This window comes from Gavialis gangeticus, unplaced genomic scaffold, assembly GCF_001723915.1.
Source record: "Gavialis gangeticus isolate Ggan-Ray unplaced genomic scaffold, GavGan_comp1, whole genome shotgun sequence".
Classification (NCBI taxonomy): Eukaryota; Metazoa; Chordata; order Crocodylia; family Gavialidae; genus Gavialis; species Gavialis gangeticus.
Window position 1 is genome coordinate 5,742,430 of NW_017729018.1, and position 23,004 is coordinate 5,765,433.

Consider the following 23,004-nt stretch of genomic DNA (forward strand, 5'->3'; position numbering starts at 1 on the left):
TATCCCCCCCCGGCGGCCCCCAGGGCTGTAAAGGCCGGGCCCTTGGGGGGGGGGGGGATTAGCAGCCGAGGGGCTTTTGTCTGACCTCCCCCTGGGAGGATTAGCGCAGATTTGCAGTTTAGAAGGGGAAAGGGGGGGCTGCTCCTGCCCTGCTACCCTCGGAGAAGGGACAGCGCCAGCCCACAAAGGGCTTTGCTGTGGGAGAATGAAGTCCAGGGAGCAATGGAGCAGGCCCCACCCTCCCCCCAGCTTCTCAACCCACAGCAGGTGTGAGGGGCACCCCCTCAGCCTGTCCACCCCTGCCACTGCCCAGGGGGTGCCCGACTGTGCCAAAGCCCCTGGCCATTGCAGCCTTACAACAGCTGGCACCGGCTACGAGCTGGGGTGAGACTGAGCAACCGGGCTGCAGTCAGCCAGGCACTATCGTCTGACAGAGTGAATGATCAACAGAGGGGATGTGCCTGCCTGATGTGCACCCCAGGAGCAGATATAGCCATAGCCCCCTTCTGGGGTGAGCCCTAACACTGACTTGTAGGGTAAGAGGGGAGATTGCAGCCAGAAAGCTGCAAGTTCTAATCCCAGCTCTGACACATGAGGATTGCGGTTGTCACTAACTCCTAAATTTTTGAAGGTGCCCACTGATTGGGGGGGCACCACATTAAGCCAACACCTCCCCCCGAGGTCTGGGCATCCAAGATTTTAGGCTGCTTCTGGAAAGGGGGAGATTCAGCTGTCCTGCACCTCAATCTCCTCCTCTGCAGAACGTGGCAAATAACCACACACCTGCACTTCATAAAATCATGGAGAAGTTGGTCTGGAAGGGACTTCTGGAGCTCATCTAGTCCAACCCCCTGCCCATCCCTATCCAGACTACCCCATATAAATGTTGGTCTAACCTTTGACTAAAATTATGCAAGCAACCATTACACAACTGAATCTGCCACTGGTAAAGCCAGGGGACAATGGCCCCATGGGCTCACAGGTGGGGAGGGCCCTGCAAATTCACTTTGAGGACATAGGCAGCAAAGCATCTGCAAGAAGGAGGAGTGCAGAGGCTCCATATACCCACCTTCACGTAGTGCCCAGGACACCCATGCTATGGAGCCTCAGCTAGTCTGAGAACTTGTGCAAACTCCTGGGCACCAGGCAACAAGTGGTTTGATCTGAGCAAGGACTTCAGAGCAGCCCCAAGGCAGTATCCCAGCACAGCTGGCAACAGGATCAGACCAGAACCCCTGCAACCCTGGAGCCAGAGTGCTGCTACCCACTGTGCCCTGCTACCCAATGTAGTAAGCTGGCTCCCAAATCCTGAAGGGCTCAGGGGCAGCCTGTCACTAGGCAGCCAAATTTCACCTGCCAAACTCCACCTGATCCCTAAGAGAACCCTTCAGCTATGTCATCCTGGTCTGAAACCAGACCCAAGTTGATTCAGACACTTCATGAAACTAGCTGCACAAACCAATGGCGCTGGAGCAAAATCTCAAGCTCATTCAGTTGAGTCAGCAGCAAACCAGGGTCTAGGACAGAAGCGAACAACTTTTGCAAGCAGCAGACTGGAGCAACCCAACTCTGGTCCAGCACCGGCCAGGTGGTTTCAGCAGCGCAACAGCTGCAGGTGGGGAGGCATAGGCATAGGCACAGGCAAAGCCCTGCCAAGAAAATGGCCTTTACTGTGCAGTACCTGGGAGGAGCAAGGGGATTTGGTGCCATTTCCTATTGGACCGTGCCCTAGTGCACTGAGAGTTGAGCAGATACAGGATGTGCCGCCCTGTTACATAATACAGCCCCGGGCAAGGCACCCGGTGAAAAAGGTGGAGTAACTTCATATTTACCTGTGGGTAGTGGCTTGTGCCTGGACAGCTTCAAGCCCAGTAAAAAGGCTTGCTTAGTGCCAATGTTTCCTTGCCACCTTGCAGACAGGCATTGCAATAGCATCTACTAGCAGCCAGCCTGGGGGAGCTGGGCATGCATCTGCCCCTTATTACAGGGAGAAGGCTTGGGTAGAAAACAGTTGGGCCTCCTGCCTGGGCCTCTAGTTCTCATGAGGCTGCAGATTGTGGATCCCAGCAAAACGGCTGCACAAAAAAACAAATCCAACCACACCTGCATGTGACATGTGTCCAGGCCCTCCCGCTTCTCACTGGTGCTACAAGAGACAGAGGTTCTCTGCCATCCCCCTTGCACTTGCGCTATGCCCGGGGGCCAAGCAATGCAGCAGAGCTCCCTCCATGCCTGGCATCACCCACCAGGGAGCCACAGACAGCGACCAGAAATAGCCTTGACCCCAACCATGCCCGTGACTCGGCATCATCCTGGCATCCAGTCCCATGTGCTCCAGGTGCCTGACAACACCTGGCACTGTTATTAGACTGCCAGGCTGGCTCCAAACAGCCCAGCAATTGCTGGTGGTTGCCTACGGGGACTACCCAGAAGCCACAGCCAAGGGTTCCCTTACTGCCCTGCAGAGACTGTGTAATGACAGGACAGGCTGAGGATGACACTCGGCAATACCAGAGATCTGGGGCTGGGCCACCAGTGCTGAGCCATGGAAAGGGGGCAAGAAGCCCCCTGGGAACAGTGCTGACCCAGTGCTCGAAGCAGACAGGGCTCAGAGAAGGGCAAGGCTAGAAGCACTTGGACAATGACCATGATCGTGGAGGGCCTTTGCTCTCGCCTACCAGGGACCCTTCCCCCAGGAGCAGGCAAGCCACTCATAGGCCCCAGCGGGGCAGCTCCCTGTAGCCCTACCCAGGGAAGCAAGCAGCATTATCCAGCCTCATCAAGGGGAAACAGAGGCCGGTCAAGTGAGCAGCTCACAGCCATGCACTGATTGTGTCAGGGCCTGGGCAGGAGCCACCTCCACCAAGCCAGAGAAGCCGACTCCAAGCTTCAGGAGGGAATTGCTGAAGAGCAAGGGCCAGAGCAGGGAGCTGGGCTAGGGGTCGGGGTGGGGGAAGGGGCAGCGAGGCTGTGAGGATGGAGAGCAGATGGGTTCGAGGCTACCATGCAGCCCTCACCCACCATCGATCCATGGGAGAATGGGGCTTGACACGCCAGCATCACTCAGTAAAGAGCTTACCCCCGCAGCCACCCCCAATTCCTGATCAATAAATGCCCCCCTCCCCATCCCCACGCCAGACCTTTCACGGCCCAGCACTAATGGGGCCCCTCTGAGCTGCTCCCGTTGCTTAAGGGTCCGGACAAAATGCGTTAAAGGCTTTTTAAAGACAGGATCAATCATCCCCACTGACCTCTGACCCCTCGTGCCCGTCAGCTCTATGGAAGAGGTCGGCTGCACAGACGCCCTGTGAATGCCGCGCGGCAGGGGCGCCCGGCTACATGCTGGGCCAGCATTCGGCAGGAGAGCCAGGCTGGGCCAGCCGGGATGAGAGTGCAGGCCCCTCCGACCTCCCCTCCCACCTCCTGTCCCCGCAGCCACCTCCCCCCATACGCCCCAGCCTGGCTCCTGCTGCACTCGAAGGGGAGGCAGCCTCCTCTGCTCAGTTCAGACAGAGGTATCGGTCCTGCGGCTTCCCATTCCCTGAGCACCGGGGGCCAGTGGAGCTGGGCGACGTTTGCTCTGCAGGAGAAGACAGCAGAGCAACTCCTCATGCACGCTCGCTCTGCCTCCAACTCTCCAGCGGACCTGCACCAAGTCACTTCCTTTCCCTGTGTCCTGGTCTCTGCTGGAACGGACCCAACTTCTCCCATTCCCAGCCTCTTGGTTTAAAGGCCATGAAACCACAGTCCCCACCATGTGCCCAATTATGGGCTGGCACAGAGACTTCAATCCCCTGCTCCCTACTGTACTAACACGGCAGCTGCTTGAGTCTCGAGTCAACAAATGCCACGTACCCGCCCTCCTCTGACAGGCAGCGCTAACTGGGCCCCTTGCACCCAGAAGGTCTCTCTGGCCCTGGCCAACCCACTGCGTGAGTAAGCCTGCATGGGATGTTTCTCAGTCCCTCCAGTCCATCAGGACCTGCTTGGGCCGTGAGCCACAAGGGAGCTAACATTTCTACCCCGCTAAAGCACACATGGGACGATGCTCTCATTGCCCATCAGTGGCTTAATCCCTGATGGAGTCTTGCTACGCTCGTGGCTTGCTCATCACTGTTGGACCAACAGGCCTGGTTTTTATAAACAAGCACTTTTTACATCAATGCTGTTTGCTCCAGTGACTCAGCTCCGGTCACCGCCAGGCCAGAGCCCAGGGCCTCTGCGCAGCAAACCACAAGCCACAACAGCTTCAGCAAAACCCCCAGCCCGGTTCACTCAAAGGGATGAGCAGACTCATCAGCCGCCTCCGTGACCCAACCCAGATGGGCACAAAAGGGCTGCTGGATGAATGTGGGCACGGCTGTGCCAACCAGGGCCCATAAATGCAGCCAGACTCCAAGCCCTTCTACTCTAGCTCCTGCCCCGGCAATGCCCAGCCCTGGGTGCTGCAGAGGGCACTGAACAACTCTTGTGATGGGCAACTATGAATCCAGCTGCTGGGCGAGCTACACATAGGCAAGGCCTCCACAGCCACGTTCCCTGGGTGGCTCGGGCTCTGGCAGCTGCCAAGCCCGTCGCCTGAGTCCCTGCACCACTGCTCTCAAGGAGCTGGCATGGGGCCTGCAAAGCAGGGGAAGGGAGGAGGCGATGAAACAGGATTCTCTCCTTGGGACGCATCGGGAAGGCTTGCCAGAGCTCCAGGTGCCATCAAACATCGGAGGGACATGGCCTGGTGCAGGGTTTGTCTGTCATCAAAGGCAATTCCCTTGGTCTTCAAATTAATTTTTGAGCTAATCAGGCACCGAGAAACCCCTTTGGGGATCAGGACAAGCCGCCCCTTGTCTCTTTGTTCCAGCCAACTGGGCAGCATCCAGCCTGCGCGTTTTCAAAGCAAGACCCACTCCCGTGAGAACAGTGCTGCCGAGGAAGGAAAGGCCAAACGGGAGAACGGACCAGCCTGTTCTCAGGGGACGACGCTGCTGGAGCAAGCGACAGGCAGGCATCGCTGTGCTGCCCACCACTGGCCTATGGCTGAGACAACCAAAGCAACAGCAGGACACCACAGAAGTCGGCAGGAATCGGGCCCCGCCTCCCATTTGTGCCTTCATAACTCTCCCCCTAGCCTGACTAATAAAATACCAACTCCCTTTTAAGCTGCACTTCTCTGCAGGCCTTTCTTTTACTTGATTTGTGAACCCATTATGACGGGGCCACGGGAGAACGCCCACCCCAGAGCTGGCTGCCTCCAAGTAAGGGACATGGCTACCTTCGATCACGCTCCAGCCCCCGTCCCTCACACTCCTCAGCACAGAAACAAGTCTTGACAGGCCTGTCAGTGACCCAGCGGGTTGTTGCCTCCGTGACAACCAGGAGGACATGGGGATCCCAGTGGCACAAATTCGCCAGTAAAGAGCTTACACTGGGAAATTAACTGAAGGCGAGCGTTAAGTCAGGCTCAGCCCCCCTGATCGATACTCAGCACAATGAAGGGCTTTGGGACCAGGCCAGGACACCCCGCAGAGCACCAGCATGACAGAACAAAGGCAGATTGTTAATGCAGGAGCTTCCCAATCAGCCGGATCAATCGGCTCCATCACCTTTGACCCCAGAGGGAGCCCTGATGCCATAATCAACTGGCAGGGGCGCCTGGGGCCAGCGGCATTACACTGCCTGGGTTTGGTTCAGTCTCCTGGGCCCATCCCAGCTATGGGTGGGCTAGAGGCAAATGACTCCCTCACCAAGCCCCTTGGCTGCATTTTTGCTCTGTTGGGCCCCAAGTGCTCAAGAGGGACTTTAAAGCAAGGAAAGGCGGGCAAATGATTCAAGTGCTAGGCTGGGATTACAGGAGTTTTGCCTCAAAGCCCCTTTGCATGACCATGGTCCAGTTTGATTCCTCATTTGTAACCTCACCTTGGTCTACTTAGGTTGGCACCCGTTATTGTGCATGTCCTGCCCCCGGCACAGAGAAGATCTCTTCTTGGTGGGAATCTCCAGCAGCTGCTACGGTACAAGAAAAAGGATGGTTTGCAAAAAAGGGTGACCAAGGAGAAGCAGATTCATGGTTTGTGGCCGGACTACTAAACAGGGTGTGTCTAACCCTGCCTCAGTTTTTTCATCTGCAAAGTGGGCATAACAATACTGACTTCTCAAGTGCTTTCAGATCTACTGATGGAAACTGCTATAAAGGAGCTGGGTATTCTTTTTGCTGCTTTACAGGAAACAGAAGCATGGGCATGTTTACTCTTGCATGCTTCTTGACCTTAGGAATAGCAAGCTTCATTGCACACAGCAATGTACATAAAGGCGACATTCTCAGCCTCCAAAACTACCAGTAATAGAAACGGTTGCTGGTGCTTAAACAGCACCCTGGCTCCCAAGTGCTACCCAGACATTTGAGTGAGAGAAAACAAGCAAACAAGATGACATAGGGGCTTAAAACAGCTTGAATACAAACCCCACAAGTTCCTTGGGTTTAGATTTATTGCTACTGGGGGACAGGCCAGCCCTCCTTGATTCAGCATCTTCAAGGAAAAAGAGATACCCACATTTCCGACCCATGGGAAGATCAGCAGCTGTTAAAGCTCATCATAAAATAGTGCCATTGCTCTAGTCATGGAAGCCTGGCTTGCAAGTTCAATTTATGCTGACAACCCACCAGGGACCTCCAGCATCTGAAGCAGTGGTGCTCAACCTGCAGTCCACAGGCCAGATCCAGTCCCTGAAGTGACTGGATCCATCTTTTCCCCGTCCCTTTCCCAGGCAGATCCCTTGCACAGCCTGGAGATAAATTTGCTTCCTCTCTCCCTCCTCTCCCTGACAATGGCAGTCACCTTTCTCCACTCTCTCCTAACCCCAGGCCCCTCTGGAAGGAAGTGGTGGCCTACAGTGCAGCAAGGTTGCAAGTACCAGTCCACTGCTTTGAAAACTAGAGCTCTGCTGATGTAAAAGTAACAAATTCCTGTGACTTGCATTAAAAGAGCAATTTCAATCAGTCACAGCCTGCTCTCCCATGGGCAGGCGAGCTACACAAAGGCACCCTACTGCATTGCACAACTGGAGCCCAAAAGGCACCCAATGCATGGCACAACTGGAGCCCAAAAGGTCCCAGCCTTGAGTTGTTAGGTCACCTCTAATGCTGACTGACCCCCGCTCACCTGACCAATGGTGTTTCCACTTCGATGGCATGGGTTCTCACCAAGGGAACTTGCTTTCAGACAGTTGGGATGCTGGAGAGGCAGTAGACAGGGGTGATCTGCGCATGGAGCATCGCCCCCAGGTTTCCCAGCAGAAGTTTCATGCAAGATCAAATCATCTCATGTCTTGGAAATCCATGAAGAGGGTTAGAACAGCTGAGCCACCCAGACAGATAGGGACAGCTGAGATCACAGGTGAGCACCACTTTTATGGCATCCTAAATAACCACTGACACTGCCAAGCCATAACTAAGGCACTAAATAAAATGCATTGCCAGTGAGGTCATTAATGCCCTATTATTTTTAATTTGAACTCTTTACCTTCGCCTTCCCCCAGTGCCGAGTCAGCTCCTTCCACTGGCACCTTAATGTCCCCCCATTTGAGAGACTGATTGGCACTCTCAGAGCACCGGGTCCAGCGCCTGGGATTGTTCCCAGCCTGGACAGAACAAAGTCTGGCAGCTTGTACAGGGGATCTGGAGGTTAGGATCTCCTGGGCTGTAGCTCAAGAGGTTTGGTCCAGTGGTTTAAAGCAGACAGCTGGGAGTCAGGACGCCTGGGTTCTGTTCTCTAGATTGGAAAAGTGTGGCCAATTGCTTAGAGCAGCGATTCTGAACCAGGGAACGGTAGCACCTTCAAGGTGCCTTGAAATCCTTTCAAAGGTGCTGCAGGGTGCCATGCAATGTTAGCACCATTGGGTGTGCAAACATGATTCTCAAGATAAACCCAGAGATTTCACATAAAAATCCAGAGTGTTAAAACCATGCTGACCTGCTGTGGTCTTTCTGAGTTTGCAACAGGAAAGAATCACTCATCATTTTTCTGTAGACAGAAGGTAAGGAAAAATTAAGAGCTGGCATTTTCTGTGAGGTGCCTTGAGTCTAAAAAATGTTGAGAACCACTGGCTTAGAGCAAAGCAGTGAGGCAGGACCCCCAAGTTCAGCTCCCAATCTGGGAAAAGAAAATGGGGCTGGGAGGCAGTGCTCTGGATAGTGAGAGGGCAGGAGAGCAGTGGTTGCAAGGGGAAATTCCTGCAGGTTCTGGTGCAAGGTGGAATCTCATGGCCCCGGTTGCTACCAGAAGACATGGGTTTCTGGGGAAACCTTGTCATATTGTGGATGCACTGAGCCATGCGTTCCCCTTGGCTTGAGTGTCACAGCAGCGCTTGCCCATGCTCTCCATCTAGAGCTCTGCAGTGGACCTGACTGGGTATCACTTGCAAAGTGATTTACCACGATGAAGAATGAGATGTCATAATGTCATGACACACCATGCACATGATGTCAGCTCCAGAAAGGAAAAAAGAAAAAGCTGAGAGAGGAGAGACACGCTGTGCTGCTTATCACCTTCCAGGCAGGTCACCAACAGTGTTTCAACAGCCAGGGAAGAGCCCAGTTGCAGGAGCAGTCTCCCTCCCAGCACCACAACAGACACAGATCAAACAGGAGCTGTCCACATGCATGTCTAGTCAACACCTTTTTATTAAAAATGATTACAAAAAGGAACAGGTTACAATACTTACAGACAACCCCAAAATCTAGTCACTTTATACCTTTGCTTTTACAGTGTTACAGCGTCCAATGCATTCCAGAGTGCACTGCTCACTGGGGGAAATGCTGTGCCAACCAGTTCAGCTGCACAGGCATCCACAGTCCACAGCGCTGCCTTCTGGGAAGGGGTGGGAGTGAACACACGGGATGGGGTGGGGATGGTGCAAGTTACAATGCATTTGTCCTACAAAAGGCTTGAACTGAAGCAGTTTGCCGATGGCGGGCAGCCGGTGGCTGCTACAGGAAAGGGATTTACAGTGGGCTTCAACAAGATGTATGAAGCCAGATGGAATGTGCATCTCCCTTTCACTAGTACCTAGATGAGAGGTATGTGACACACTCCTGCTCACAGAGCCAAATGACTACATTTTAGACATTCAAGGACTTGATTTACCCCATGACAGGCCACACAAAAAGGTGGGGAAAGTGGAAGCTATTCAAACATTTCCACTGGCAGAAACCTGGTTGAAACCATCCTTCCTAAGGGGAAGGGGGCAGAGTAATCAGTCCTCTAGCCCTCTGGAGGGACACAGGGACACCTGGGAAGCTGGACCTGTGCCCTCCCATGGGCTGTGTGAGCCTTATCCTACTTGCCTGGATGAGAAATCATGCAACATGCGTGTCCTAAACCCCTTTCTGCACTGGAAAAACCAGGGGTGTCATCCTCCCTGGGGAAGGGGGAGGTGAAAAAACCAGAGATGTGGTTTTTCATTAACAACTTGAAGGGAAAGTGAAATGGTAAAGAAAATCCTGAAGGCAAGAGCCTGCTTTGAAACCAAACACTGCTTCCAAGCCTCACTTCTGAGCTTAGTGCAGCCTGTTTCAGTTCCAGTTCCAGGGGGCTGTAGGCTTGCCTCCCCTTTCTCTGGCTCTAGAGCAACATGCTCCTGTCTACAGCTCGGTTGCCAACTTCTCCCTGAAATTAGACCAAGCCTTGTAACATCCTGTGCTCAACTTTGACAAGGGAATGCTCAGCAGCAATAAATACAGGCTAAACTGGAAGCTTGAATTAGTGTTTCTTGTGGGGAGGGGAGAAGGAGTGAAGAATTATGTTCTTCATTAGGAAGTGCCAAATTGTCTCCCCCACCAACCAAGCAGCCAAGAGCACAAGATCAGCATTGCTAAAAGCAAGTTACTGCCCAGTGTCTCAGGTGTGGTATCAGCAAGCAGTGGGGGGAAAAGGATCAGAGGTCATCTGCCGACCCACTCACATCCATGCCCAACAAAACCCAGTAAGAACAAAATTCAGCAACTCAAAGTACTTCACAAAGAAAGTGTAGTTTGCTGGGGCACAGTATATTAGCAATGGGGGACACTAGTGCTGTTAACTGTGCTGTCAGGCAGGGGGTGAGGCTGGTGCCTAGCACTCAAAAGAAATGAAGGCTATGCTTTCTAGGGGCAACAATGCAAAGAACCAGCTTCACTCTGACACTTTCTCAGTTGGAGGGAGCAGAGAGGAGGGATACAGTAGATGCAAGATGACTGGCAGTTTGGGGAAGCTGCAGGGTCACCAGGTCTGTCGGGAGGTAGTAATCCACAAACAGGAATTTACTGAATTCAAAGTAGTGAGATACTTTCCAGCGGCAGAAGCGTTTTTCCCCTTCCGCAGTGGTACACAGCTCATCCTTCACATCTACCACACAGTGGTTTAGGAAGGGGAGCAGTTCAGCAGGACGCATTGCTGTAATGCACAGTACCACGCTGTCACCTGACCACGGACCTACTCCACCTTCGCTGGGACTGTACGTTAAGGCTCAAATTGGTCAGCACTGGAGGAAAAGCCCTGGGCATGTACATAGGAGTTCCTCACCCTACAGTGCACCCACTGGAGTGGAGAGGCCTGGAACAAACCAAACACATGTAGGATAAGCAGCTTCCCATTCTGTTCGGTGTCATTTCACCAGTCAAGGGGTTGCTATTAAGGCTATCTTCCGCTCTCCCAAAACCCAATGACATCTGGGTTCTGTTGCTGCTCCAACCTCAGTTAGGAGCAAAAAAGATTTGGCATTGAGACAAGGGCTTTCTCCCAGGCTTGGCTGATCCCCAATACAAACAAAACTAAAGTGGGGCATCGTCAACATGCTACACAAAAAGTCGGAGCACCACAGCCTCTATTACCCAAACTGCCGCCTTAGCATCATCATTCATAACTGCATAATATTTATACCGAGACATCACAGAAACATGTTTATGCAAAGGGGGACAGATAGAGAAGAGATACAACTTTGGGTATTTAAAAACCCAATTTGTGTAAACCAGTTTTAATAAAAACATTATTTTCACCTATTGCTTTAACCTTGCTAAAGTCAGCACAAACCTCCCGCAAAAGAGATCCGTCTGCAGGGAGCCCCTGATGTTTGCATATTCAGTAACAAGCAATCCTAGCAGCACCCAGCTCTTCCTTTGAGCCCTCAAGCCTCACTCCTGACGCACAAGCATGACCAAGACTCTGGCAACCTGTTGCAGAGGGGGGGAGGGGGAACAGAGGGGGTCAATCGACACCATCATACCAAGGCACCCAGAAGATGTAAAAGAAGGGGTGTTTGCCAGATATCACAAGGGCATCAATGACAGAATACAAACAGCCCCCTAACAGTGCACCCCACCTCAACAAGTGTCTCCTGCCTTGACAGCCATATGCTATACTATGGCCTCAGACCTTTCCTTGCTATCCTATCCACCTCCTGCTGATCACAAAAATGGGTTGTGTAAGAGCCAGCAGCCATGGACTCCTTGATGTCTGGGGAGTGTGGACACTTGTGGCTTTTACACCTTCCAGTTTGCTGGTCATCCTTCTGAGATCCACACTGAGACCTGCATTTGTTAGGAGGATCTGTGGGGCTACCACCGTTCAAGGAAAGCCAGCCCCCTTCCCTCCTCCGAGCCAAGCTGTTCTACTTCACTGCCTTTCAGAGACAGTGTCTCCTCCCACACTGGCATTCTCCTTTGCAGTGGGTCTTTGCTCTAGCCCCTCTCTGGCTGACTGGATTCTCCATTCACCACCTTCTCTGCAGATCACATAACATCACCTGTTTCACAGCCTCCCTTGGTCTGTTTCCCCATCCTCCAGCTACTGAGGGTAGCTGTTTGCCTCAATACTTGGAGGCAAAAGCTGTGCAACTCTCCAAATAAGTTAGAAACAATAAAAAGTGATCTAAACATCACAGAAAGGTACTGTCAGCTGTATCCAATGGGCCTCTAAAAGCTTCTCCTACGGAATAAAGAGGCTACTACTCAAAGCTGCCTTGCTGTGCCCACAAGGCAACTACTGCCTCACAGAAAATCGCTCTGGTGAAGCCGAGAGGATCAGAGAGCCACTACCTGGACATGTGAACCCTGCAAGCAGTGCCCCCATGCCCTTCCACTGTGCCAGCAGCAGTCTCTAAGTTTCATAGATACCTACAAGTGCACAGGGGAATCTGGGATATGCATGCTGCTGGGTACAGGTGAACAGTGTTACTCTGAGCATTTATTGCACTGCTTCAAAGAGGTGAAGGAGGAACAGGAGAAAGAAAGAGCACGAGTCATCGCTTCACTTTTGCATCTTCTTTGATCTTCCACATCATCAGCTCCATGCAAGCTCTGGCATCCTCGCTGGAGTCGTGCCCTTCCACTGGGAACGAAAAATAAACGCTTCAGGACACAGAAGGGACAGGCTCCCTAGCCTATGCCCCAACACACAGACTCTGGAGTACGTGTAAGCAGTTCAGTTTATACTGGATAGTAGAAAGGGGAATAGTGAGTTTGCAGACTCAGAATTCCCTGCTGTTACCCTACAAGCATCATTACAAATCATCCCCACACAGGCTGTGGCATCAAGGATGTTGCAGAGAAACCAAGCTGTGGAGTGCCAGTTCTTCTGCATTAAGTCAAGCAGACCCCTGCTGCCTGCTATGCCAGGCACCAGGTTTCACACATAGGCCTCAGGGGCTGTCTCCCAGGAAAGGCACAAACACAGCTCAGAGATGGTGCTGGTCCTGAGAATTTCTGCTCTCAGACAGACCAGCAGGGACCCACCTCCAACAGAATGGAGTGTCAGCCAATCTCCCCAGGTCAGCAGCGATGCCAGTTTGCTATACCTCTCAATAGTTATCACTAGCCTGAAGCCTTTGGAAATGTCTGTAAGCAGGGACTTCAGCTATGAGTTTGTACAGCAGTTACCAAGACAGAGGCCCAAATGCAGATACTACTGTCAAATATCAGGCAAAAAAAAGCATGGGTGGAGCAGAAGGGCAGAGGGATAGGCAGGAACAAAGAGACCTGGCACTTAGGTGGAATTAGCCAGGAAATCAAGGCTATCACATCCCCCCAACTCTCTGCAGTCTCACCATTGTCCTGGATGATGCGCTTGAGGTAGTCTGCCATCAGCGTCCGGAGCGCTCGTTTGTAAGGCATGCCCAGTCGGTGGGGAAAGACAACCGATGTATCCACCACTGTGCAATGGATAAACTGGAGAGGGGGAAAAAATATGTGGTTGTTTGCTCTCCTGTAAGTGACATGAACAAGGATTAAAGCAAGCACTTTGCTCAGCCTTCAGCCCCTTAAGTGACATCACCACAAAGCTCCCACCAAGCCAGTTTTACAGGTTACCCCTTCCCAGTACACACACACCTGCTCCCAGTTCTGTGCTTTGCAACACACCTGTCCAAAGAAAAATGCATAAAATCGCCACAAAAATTAAAAGCTGCTTAAATCCAGTTTCCCTACAGACAGCAAAACTCCACCATAAGAACAGACTGGCTAGTCCATTTAGAGCTGGGCCCACCATACTAATGATCTGACATGAAATGCAAGAGTACTTAACCCATGACATGCCACAACTCCATGAAAACAGATTTTGTCTCTTTGATATACAGGTCCATTGGTTTCTAAGACGTCACTGGCTCTTTGAAAGAGAATCACTGGCACTTTAAACTAAAATGAATGACCATACCCATTTGCAGAGAGAACATGGGTGGAAAGAGGGGGTTTTTTTCCTAATCTAAGGCAATGATTTTGGCCTAGTCATTTTTAGTGATCACTAGGCTACAAACAGTAGATGGGCCTTGAGAAAAGGAAGATTAGAGGAAAGATCAAAGATCCTTACAACAGTTCAACAACGACCTTCCTAAGTACATTTCACTATTGTAGTACACTGCCTCATAAACACTGCAGTTTGGAGAACTGATGTCCCCATCCTTCCCTATAGGCCAACATCCCTTACTGAACTATATTTCTCATGGTCTTATGCATTCCCCTCTCTGACTGAATGCCAGGTTGCATCACAGGATTCCTGGACTTTTCCCAAATTTCTGATTTCTGCAACAGCTCCGGCCTGACTGAAGACAACGATTGTCTGTAGTTAATGTTGGATGAAACAGGGTAAATAAATCTTATGCTTCAGGTTGCAAACAAATCAACATGAAGGTGAGAGAGTTGCCTCCTAGTCGCATGCAATAATGTTCATTTGTTAGGCACAGAATGGTAGCAAGGGATTCACCCTCCAGTACTAGGCACTGCTGGAGACAGGATAATGAGTGGATAGTCAAGAGGTTCAGTCCAGCATGATCTGTCATGCTCTGGCCCAAGTGCATTTAGAACAGTACAGGCTTACATTTGCTATGCACTTGACAGCCCTGAGATGGAGGTTAATTTGTGCAACTGGCCATAGGGGCAGTCCCATGACACAGGATGGACTCAGGCAGGACTTCTGACTTGTCAGCCTCCCATCTGTCCCCTACTTCTCCTAGGTACCAGCTAATGTTGCATGACAACTTGCAACTAACTTGTTAATAGTTTCCTAGCTGAGCTATGTAAATGCTATAGAACAGCTGCAGCTTAATCGAAACAACCTGCTGCGCTCTTTGAAGTGTAAAACTGCCAAGCATTATAGATAATCTCCTCTCCAGTGCAGACTCGCCTGGCATCAGCCCAAGAAGAACGATAATTACTGATGTAGATCAGGGAGACTGAAGAAACAGGATAATATAGCTTTAAATATAAGACTGAAATGCTACTGCTATTTGAAGCTTGCCATAGCCATTAGCACGATGTCGTCTTTACTGCCACAGCCTTCAGAGATTATGACTTTACACTGTCTGTGCTGACCATAATGCTTTGCTATATTGCTTTTGGGTTAGTTCTCTTGGCAGCTTCTGTGATGCTAAAAGAAAATAATGACTTTAAGGGGCCAGCAGTCATAGTCATATTGTGCTGACGAAACAGGAAATAATTTTTTTTTAATTATGATTATTAATTCCTTGAGATCCTGGAACAGAGGCTGCTACAGGAGGGCAAAGCATTTTACAGATATTAACATGCTAATGATTCCCAGCACTCCTCTGGTTACCACTATCAAATAAAGTAACATAGATAAAGGAAGTGTGAAGAATGGAACTGAATTGCAGGTTGGACTGAAGTTCAACTGCTGCCCTGCCAGACTTCCTGTGTCCTTGGACAAGCCAGTCTCTCTCTGTCTCCCATTTATACAACAGAGATAATAGGGGGTGTGCAAGGAGAAATACATTAAAGACACTGGGGCATCCAGACACTAGAATAATGAGGGCCAGAGAAGGCAAGGACCTTTTGTGATATCTTTTATTGAATTAACTGTACAGCTGGTAAAAGTTGTAGGGCCAGCTTTCTGGCATCAAGTGCCCTTCTTCAGGTCAGCTAAAGCACCTAGGATAAGTAGATTAAAATAGCTTACTTAAAGTTACACAGCAAATCAAAAGATACGTGGAGACAGAGCCCCAGAACCCTAACTTCTAGTCTTCTCCAGTCACACATCCATTTTTGGTCAAAAAATTCACTCTTGGTTTAAAGGGACAGACCCAGATGACCTCCAGGGTGGTTACATTGCAGACCTCTATAGGTAAGATGATGGTCCTCTTACATGGTTCCCACAACCCCCGTTTTCTCTGCTGAGTACACCGAAGACACCATTTAGTGCCAAAGGCAATGGTAGGTTTTTTTTTTACAGCAGTGACACCTTCCAAATTACACTTCACACAGGGACTTAGTGGCAAATGACTTTTGGAGAATATCAACAATCATTTGGCTTTGTATTCTAACTCATTAGACTACACTCCAAAATTGCCTCAAGATAAATCAACCTCAAGACAAATCCATTCGGTGGGGAATTAAAAGATATCATTTGTTACAAGTCAGGAGTCATGCGAGAAGCTGCTCCTATCCCTCTTGTACCTGCTGAGCCATTCATCAACCTCCAGCTAGTTCAGACAAGGATCCAGTGCAATCTTTTGCACTCAAAGAAAAAAATTCAACCTGTCTCCACATTTATTTAAAAAAAACCCAAGACAGATTAGGCATATAGTGGTAGGAAAGAAAAATCAGATGAAGTTGTAAATTCAGATTAAAGGAAAGGGTGGGACGGAAAGGGTTTGTTACCTTTAGTGCAAATAAGTCACTTTCCAAGCTGTGCCCTATCAAAATAGTGTCTGCACTAAACATGTTCAAAAGAACAGCCTGGACATCCCGGAGAGTAATGCTTGTGTTCGCCAGGTCCTCTTCTGTCACGCCTGAAAACCTGCCATGCAAAAAAAGGGCATTTTCTTCAGTAGAGAGAAAAGCCTTCCACACTTAACAGACACTCCATAGCACTTAGGGCAAGGAACGCTTTATATTATCAGAGGTCACACTGAAGACAAAGCTATTAGCAGGCAAACCCGATCGTTAGTATTTAGAGCATCAAAAGGCGGCTTGCACACCATGTTATGTTTCCACCTATTAATGCTTCTGTGTGCTGGAACATTTTAGTAGGACTGCTTCTCCATTACAATATGAACCACTGAAAGCTACACTTGAGCAGCTAGCACAGTATTTAGCATAGCAAAAAAATTCCTGGACTCAAAGGAAACCCTTTATGCCCTCCACACAGGAAGGCTACCAAATTTGCAGTAGAAGGTTTTTTCAGGCTTCAAATTCTAATAACCGTCTATTGGCTAGAGATGTGGCAGCTGCTGGTAAGGAAAGGCCAGGGTAACCCCATTATCACTTAGCCAGCAAACCAAGAAGCAGTGCTAACAGGCTAAGGGAGGGCAGCCATAAAGACAACCTGCCCTTTTTTATTTAAAAATCTCCCCAGTAGGCAAAGTGAAATAACACCTTAATGGCTCTGGCCATAATCCAGCCACCCAGGAAAAAGGCTATTCTTACCTGGTGTTGTAGTCCACCACTTTGTTGTCAGGTTTGACAAAGGTGTCATAGACCACTTTCAGGTCAGAGTTGATCACAGTTATTCTTGTCAACTCCAGCCCTTGCTTGGTGTAACACTGTCAAAACCAAACACGACAACAGAGCAGGAAGAAAGGCTTACTTTGCTGGCATGAGCATGGAATCCGAAGTCCATCTCTCAGTATTTACATGACCTCCTATATTCCTCAAGGCAGCAGATCTTCTGGATGCTGGCAGCAAAGCTGGCTATAAAACACTGGCGCCCATTAGCCAATTTAACTGCTGTTTTTCAAGGATGTTTATCACCTTAAATACTAATAGCAACTAAAATGTCTCCAGCCATTCAGTACAAGGTTAAAACATCCTGTGGCCAGGGTATCAAAGCAGTCTAACAAATAATCCAAATTCAAAGCTAAACATTTCAAAGCAGCGAAAGAATTTCCATTGAGTTTCTAGGATGCGTTGTCCTATAGCGTGGCCTACAGATGAGGAATTTGACTATTTGCACTCTAGAGCTCAGTGTAGAGGAGAGAGAGGGAAGTTAACTATTCAAAGCAGCAAGGTTGGTATTGAGAAGAGTTCCACAGAAGTCACCTACAGTGTATAACCCTCATGTTAAATAAACCTGCTGCACTGCCATCCTGAAGAGGTGTGCTTTTACTAAACAGTTACATCACAACCCTTCTCTAAGGACAGGATCAGAGAGCTCACTGTGACAAGAGGCCAGAACATGCCATGCCTTACTGCTGATGGATAAGACTCCCAACAAAGAGGATGCCAAATGCTACTGAACAAGTTACTAAGAACAGCTTTTCCCCTGTAGAAGCTTTCCAGGTTTTGGAGGGAGGCTACTGAGAGGAAACAAACCTCTCCTTCAGTATACTACTGTGAGGTACCCCATATCACCTGCTGCCTGCTGCCAGTCTTACTTCATATGTGTATTCCCTATTTGGTATTTGGACTCTTGGTCCCAGACACCCACCATTTCACAGTCTAACGCAAAGATTCCTGGATAGCCATCAGTAGCAGGCAACTTCTCAAAAGTCTTCACAAAACCGTCAAGGCTCTCCTTCCGCCCATCCTGGACATGTTGCTTTGGAAAGAAAAACAAGCACAAGTTAGACAAAAGAGTCTGCTTGATATCCCTACACAAGGCAGAAATGAGACCCACAAAATTTACTTTCTAAAGTGGTAGTCATCAAATCTCAGATTCAAATGAGACATACTCTTTACATTGCCAACATCTAGGAATAGGATTATTGGGTAAAGGTTTCCATCAGACTGGTATCTAGTGTCAAGGTTATAAAGCAATTAATTCAAACAGTCAGGGTGTCCAGGCTGTGCAATACACTCCCTCCAGAGGTGGTGCAGTCACCTACCCTGGAGGTTTTCAAGAGGAGACAGGACAGTCACCTCGCTGGGGTCACCTAACCCTAGTTGTCTTTCTGCCTAGAGCTGGGAGGCTGGACCCAATGGATCTGCAAGGTCCCTTCCAGCCCCTGACAATCTATGAAAAAAAAAAAAAAAAAAAAAAAAAAAAAAAAAAAACACACACACAAGAACACTTCTTCTAATGCAACAGTGAGGGCCCACGAGTGCCCATATGCTTCTATATCATTGGGCATCAGCACACTGGAAAAATGCAGGTATTCTGCAGCACCATGCACTGCTCTATTGCTAGGAACCTGCCCAATTTGACATGCATGCCCGCCAATTTCGTGGGCAGAACTCAGGGCCCAGCAGCCATTTCGTGGGTGAAGTGTAGTGCCCCCCCCCATGCCTCTGATTGGCCAAGAGGTCCTGGTAGCTCCACCCCTTGCCAATGATTGGTCTTAACAACTGCTAGTCATATAGCCCTGCCCCTCACCACTGATTGGTTGCAAGGGCTGTCCATAATGTGGCCCCACTCCTCACCCGCAATTGGTAGAGAGGGGTAGGGCCACATAACAGGCAGCCCTCGTAGCCAATGAGCATTGAGAGGCACCAGGGGCGGGTAACCATCTTGCCAGGAGCCCCCACTCCCATCCCACCCCAGCAGGCTGCTGCAGTGCCATGAGGACGGCAGTGTTCCCTCTGGGGCACCAGCAGTTTAATTTTCAGTAAGTTTTTTTTCCCCGCCTACCCGCAGATTTCAGTAGGTCCCTATCTATTGCTTCAAAGGATTTTTACCAGGATAGCAAAGAAGACCGGGGGCAGCCACAACTCTGCACCCCCCTGGAACATTTTGATCAGCGCATCTAACAACGCATCTCTGCCAATGCGCACATCCAAGTTCTGGAACAGGTGCAAGTAGGGAGGGATCTCAAATAACGCTCTCTTTCTACCTGAGAAAACTTGCACCTGCAAATTCCACACCAAACTTCTTCAAGCTGCAACTTTAAGGTTTAGATCACGGCTGTCCAACTTGTGGCCCACGGGCCGCATGCAGCCCACCAGGGGTTAATTCATGGCTTAGGATGACCACCCAGGTGCACGTCCTCAACACTGCCCCTGCTGCTGGGGCCTCCAGGCTCCCTGCTTGCTTCTCTGGGTTCTGCTTCATGTGGCATCGCCCAAAGGTGCTGGGGAGTCCATGTGGTGTGCAGTAGGGTCCTTGATTCAATTTAGCGGAGATTCAGCCTGATTCACTGGAATTGAAACAAACGACCCTTTAATCTCTCTGAATCAAACTGGAACCCTTCAAATTGATTTGGAGAGATTCAGAAAGATTTGGAGATTCAGACATAGATACAGCTTTAAGTGTTTTTTCTACATACCTCTAGGTAGCAGGGGCTTGTGAATGCTGCAATGCTGGGGCGCATGGAGCGTCCCACAGAAGTGTGGGGGGCTCCCCAGTGCACTTGGCAGCAGACCCGGAAATGGACTAGAAGCACTTCCAGGTCTGCTGGGGAGTGTGCTGGGGCCCCCCCTGCACCCCTCCAGCTCAGCAAGTGGTGCCTCCTGCAGCCGATCGCCAAGCCAGGCAGGTGCGGGGGTCCACTTCCGGGTTCACCGCTGAGCACATAGAGAGGCCACTCGCACTCCTGTGGGACACTCCATGCGCCCCACCATCACAGCGTTCATGGGTCACGCCTGCTACCTCAAGGTATGTAGAAAAAAACTTTTAAAGCTGCATCTATGTCCGAATCGCTGATTCTCCAAACCAGCATCGAATCTTCAGATTTGGATTTGGCTGAATTGAATCAGGGACAGTGATCCAAAATGAATCACTATCCCCCGATTCGGGCTGAATGAGAATCAGAATTGAATAGGGCCCACTTTTCACACTCCTAGTGTGCAGCTTTCAGCTGCTCAGAAGTTGGGAGACCCCTGATTCAGATCATCCCTCAGATTTTTTCCATGCATTATACTCTTGTCCCATGCATGGATAGCTACTCCATGCCCTCCCTATTATAGCTGGATGCATTATGAATAACTTCAAACCTCACTGGTTTAAAATGTTAAATAAATGTGAAATGGTAACGTACAGTTGTGCAAGGAAAGCAACTGCAAAGAAAGTTCCCCCACTTCAAAACCATATCATGTATAGGGGAGGAGAAAAGGGACCACATGAGGCTTCAAGAAGTATTGCCGCCTTCCACGCAACATCTACAACTTCTTCTGCACTTCAGAAATTCTTTCCAATTCTTGTCCAAGTAACAATAAATTTATTTTGAACTATAGCTCTAAGGTCAAAAAGTTTTAGCCCAGCCATTACAAAGTCAGCAGAAAACACTAAAATGACTACATGGGTATATCCACCCAGTTCTGCTGGCCTCGATTACTTGGTAGGTCTCTGCTTAGCTTAGCTTCCATCCTTACCTTGCCACCTTCATGCCCACAAACATGGCCCCAGTATAAGACCACTGCCATATACCATTGCCTTATACTTCTCTTCCCTACTCCTCTTTGCCCCAACAAGAAATTAAATTATATCTAGTATTCGGCCAGGTGACAAGGTGTGAAAAGCTCAAATGCTGAAGAAGGTGCATAAGTGCATGCTAATCAAAGCCAGCTGAGGTTTGAAGAGCACAGCGAAGAAAACTTGCTGGTTTACATAAAGCAAACAATTAAGATGCAGCAGTGCCCCACATTGTAACAGATTAGGCTTTAATACTACAGGTGAGTGAGCTGTAATAGAAGCATAATGATGCAGCCAGGCGCCCAGAGCAGGGCAGCTTCTGGCTGCTGCCACACCACATAACTGCATGGCTACAAGAGCAGTTTTTTGGCTATCCCTCACTTCTCTCCCCATCCCCAGTCAGCATCCAGGGCAGCTGCCTTGGCTGCTACACCCTAGTTATGCTATTGTAATAGTCCAATACCCTTTCTACTGCATGATGCTTCAACCATTTCAAAGTAAAAGACCAAACTTGCCTTTTGCTAAAAGTACATCCACAGACAAGCAGCAGGTTTATCTTACATTGGATGAAGCAGATGGTTGCAAAGACTGGCCACTAGATACCAGCATTTTCCCTCTCCCATCCCTAAACTATGCCTACAGTGTAACTGGAGACAGGTAACAGCATAATTGGTTTGCTGGAAGAGTTGATAGCAAGGAAACACATGCTTGCCTCTGTATATGGCCCAAAATAGCAGTACAGTCATGCAGAGAAATTTTGTTTCTATAAACCCATCCTCATTCCTTCCCCAAGACAGGTACTATGAGCCAGGGCTGGGCTTCCGTGTGTAAGGTGCACGTGGGGACTAGGGAAAGACAAATCTGCCAGTGATCTAAATGAACTAAACATCTGGAAACAGCACTTTGCTCTCTCTGAAAACCAGAGCTCAATTCCTGCATCTTGCTCCTCACACACAAATATTACCTATAAGTTCCAAGACCACCTCCCACCCAAGGACCCCTCTAGATGTTCAGGAAAAGGTGTGATAGGATCTGATGCACAGTCACATTTCCTGCCATGCCACACATGCAAGGCAAGAGGCATGGTGGTGAGATTCAGCATCAGGTACTATCATGCCTTTACCTGAATGTACCAGGCACTGCCACAGCTACAAGCCTCCTCAGCTCACAAGGATGGTACTCATGGCAACATCCCATGCGCTCCTGCAGCTGGGAGTCCCATCAGCTGAGAGGGCTCCAAGGCATGGGGGCATACCTTCTATATGTGCAAATTAAAGCTGGATAGAAACCAGCTATAAAGTTGTTGCACATTTTCAAACTCTAATGTGATGGCTGGATGGACCTTTTTATGGCATGATAGTTACTTTGCACGTGTAGCGAGACTAAATTCATTGCACAGTTAACCAGTTAATTGCATAATACATGTCATGTACAGCTGGGGCCCAAACACGTGACATTTAACATTTCTCCAAGAGATCTTACTCCATAACACTGCCTATCACAGCAAACAAATGTAGCGACAGTCCCTAGCAAAGATATACTGGGAGATGTATACTCCCCTGAAAAATGCTGCCTTTGTGGGCTTGCGGAGAAAGGAACACAGAAAGCTCCCTTTAGACTCTGTACGTGTGTGCACCTGTTTCCAAGTACTGTTTAACGGAAGCTTAAATGCACCTTCTCAACTTCCTCTATCACAGTTTTAGCACATCCCAAAAGGAGACTAGATCAGAACTTCTGTGGGGGTTTAATCCATGAGAGATTGCCCGGAGTAACTTTGAAGCTGTCACAAGGTAACTGTGATGCAGAATTCTCACTTATGTGGTGATACAATTAAAATAATATTTCCTACCTGTTAATAAAGGTGAATAAATTGCAGATGCCTCTCTGGGAAAAGCAATTACAATGTAAACCTTGCACAAGAGGAGAGAGTGACAAACCATGAGGGGAAGAGGGAAAATTGCCATTGAAAAGAAATCTCTCTTGATAACTTACTTTAGCAACCTGGCATCCTGGTGAACCCACAGCTCCTGAACAACAGCTATAATGAGTCTCCCATCCACCTGGCACTGACACAGTAAGAGACAAGAGTCAAACAGTGGAGACGGGAGCCTTGTCAGCTAGAGAATAAGACTGAGTTCACAATCACAGAGCTGCCTCAGAGAGGCAGTGCAATGAAATACTTTCAGGATTACATGCTAACATTTCCATAACAGCTAAAAAAAAAAAAAAAAAAAAAAAAAAAAAA

The 23,004-nt window shown here is 49.3% G+C and overlaps 1 protein-coding gene across 3 annotated transcripts in view; it reads right to left on the reverse strand.

Annotated features, from left to right (window-relative positions):
- Positions 1–8,656: 8,656 nt before the first annotated feature.
- REXO1 (RNA exonuclease 1 homolog) overlaps positions 8,657–23,004 on the reverse strand; it is a 59,819-nt gene continuing 45,471 nt past the window's right edge. For 2 of the 3 annotated variants that reach the window (XM_019513301.1, XM_019513302.1), the window contains exons 11-16: positions 22,752–22,825; positions 17,901–18,011; positions 16,901–17,016; positions 16,133–16,271; positions 13,072–13,192; positions 8,657–12,356 (exon numbers count right to left, since the gene is read on the reverse strand). In XM_019513301.1, the coding sequence (XP_019368846.1) occupies positions 12,268–12,356; positions 13,072–13,192; positions 16,133–16,271; positions 16,901–17,016; positions 17,901–18,011; positions 22,752–22,825 (650 nt within the window). In that variant the 3' untranslated portion in view covers positions 8,657–12,267. Of the gene's footprint in view, positions 12,357–13,071; positions 13,193–16,132; positions 16,272–16,900; positions 17,017–17,900; positions 18,012–22,751; positions 22,826–23,004 lie in introns of those variants that run through there. The other variant, XR_002096629.1, reaches the window with a different exon arrangement.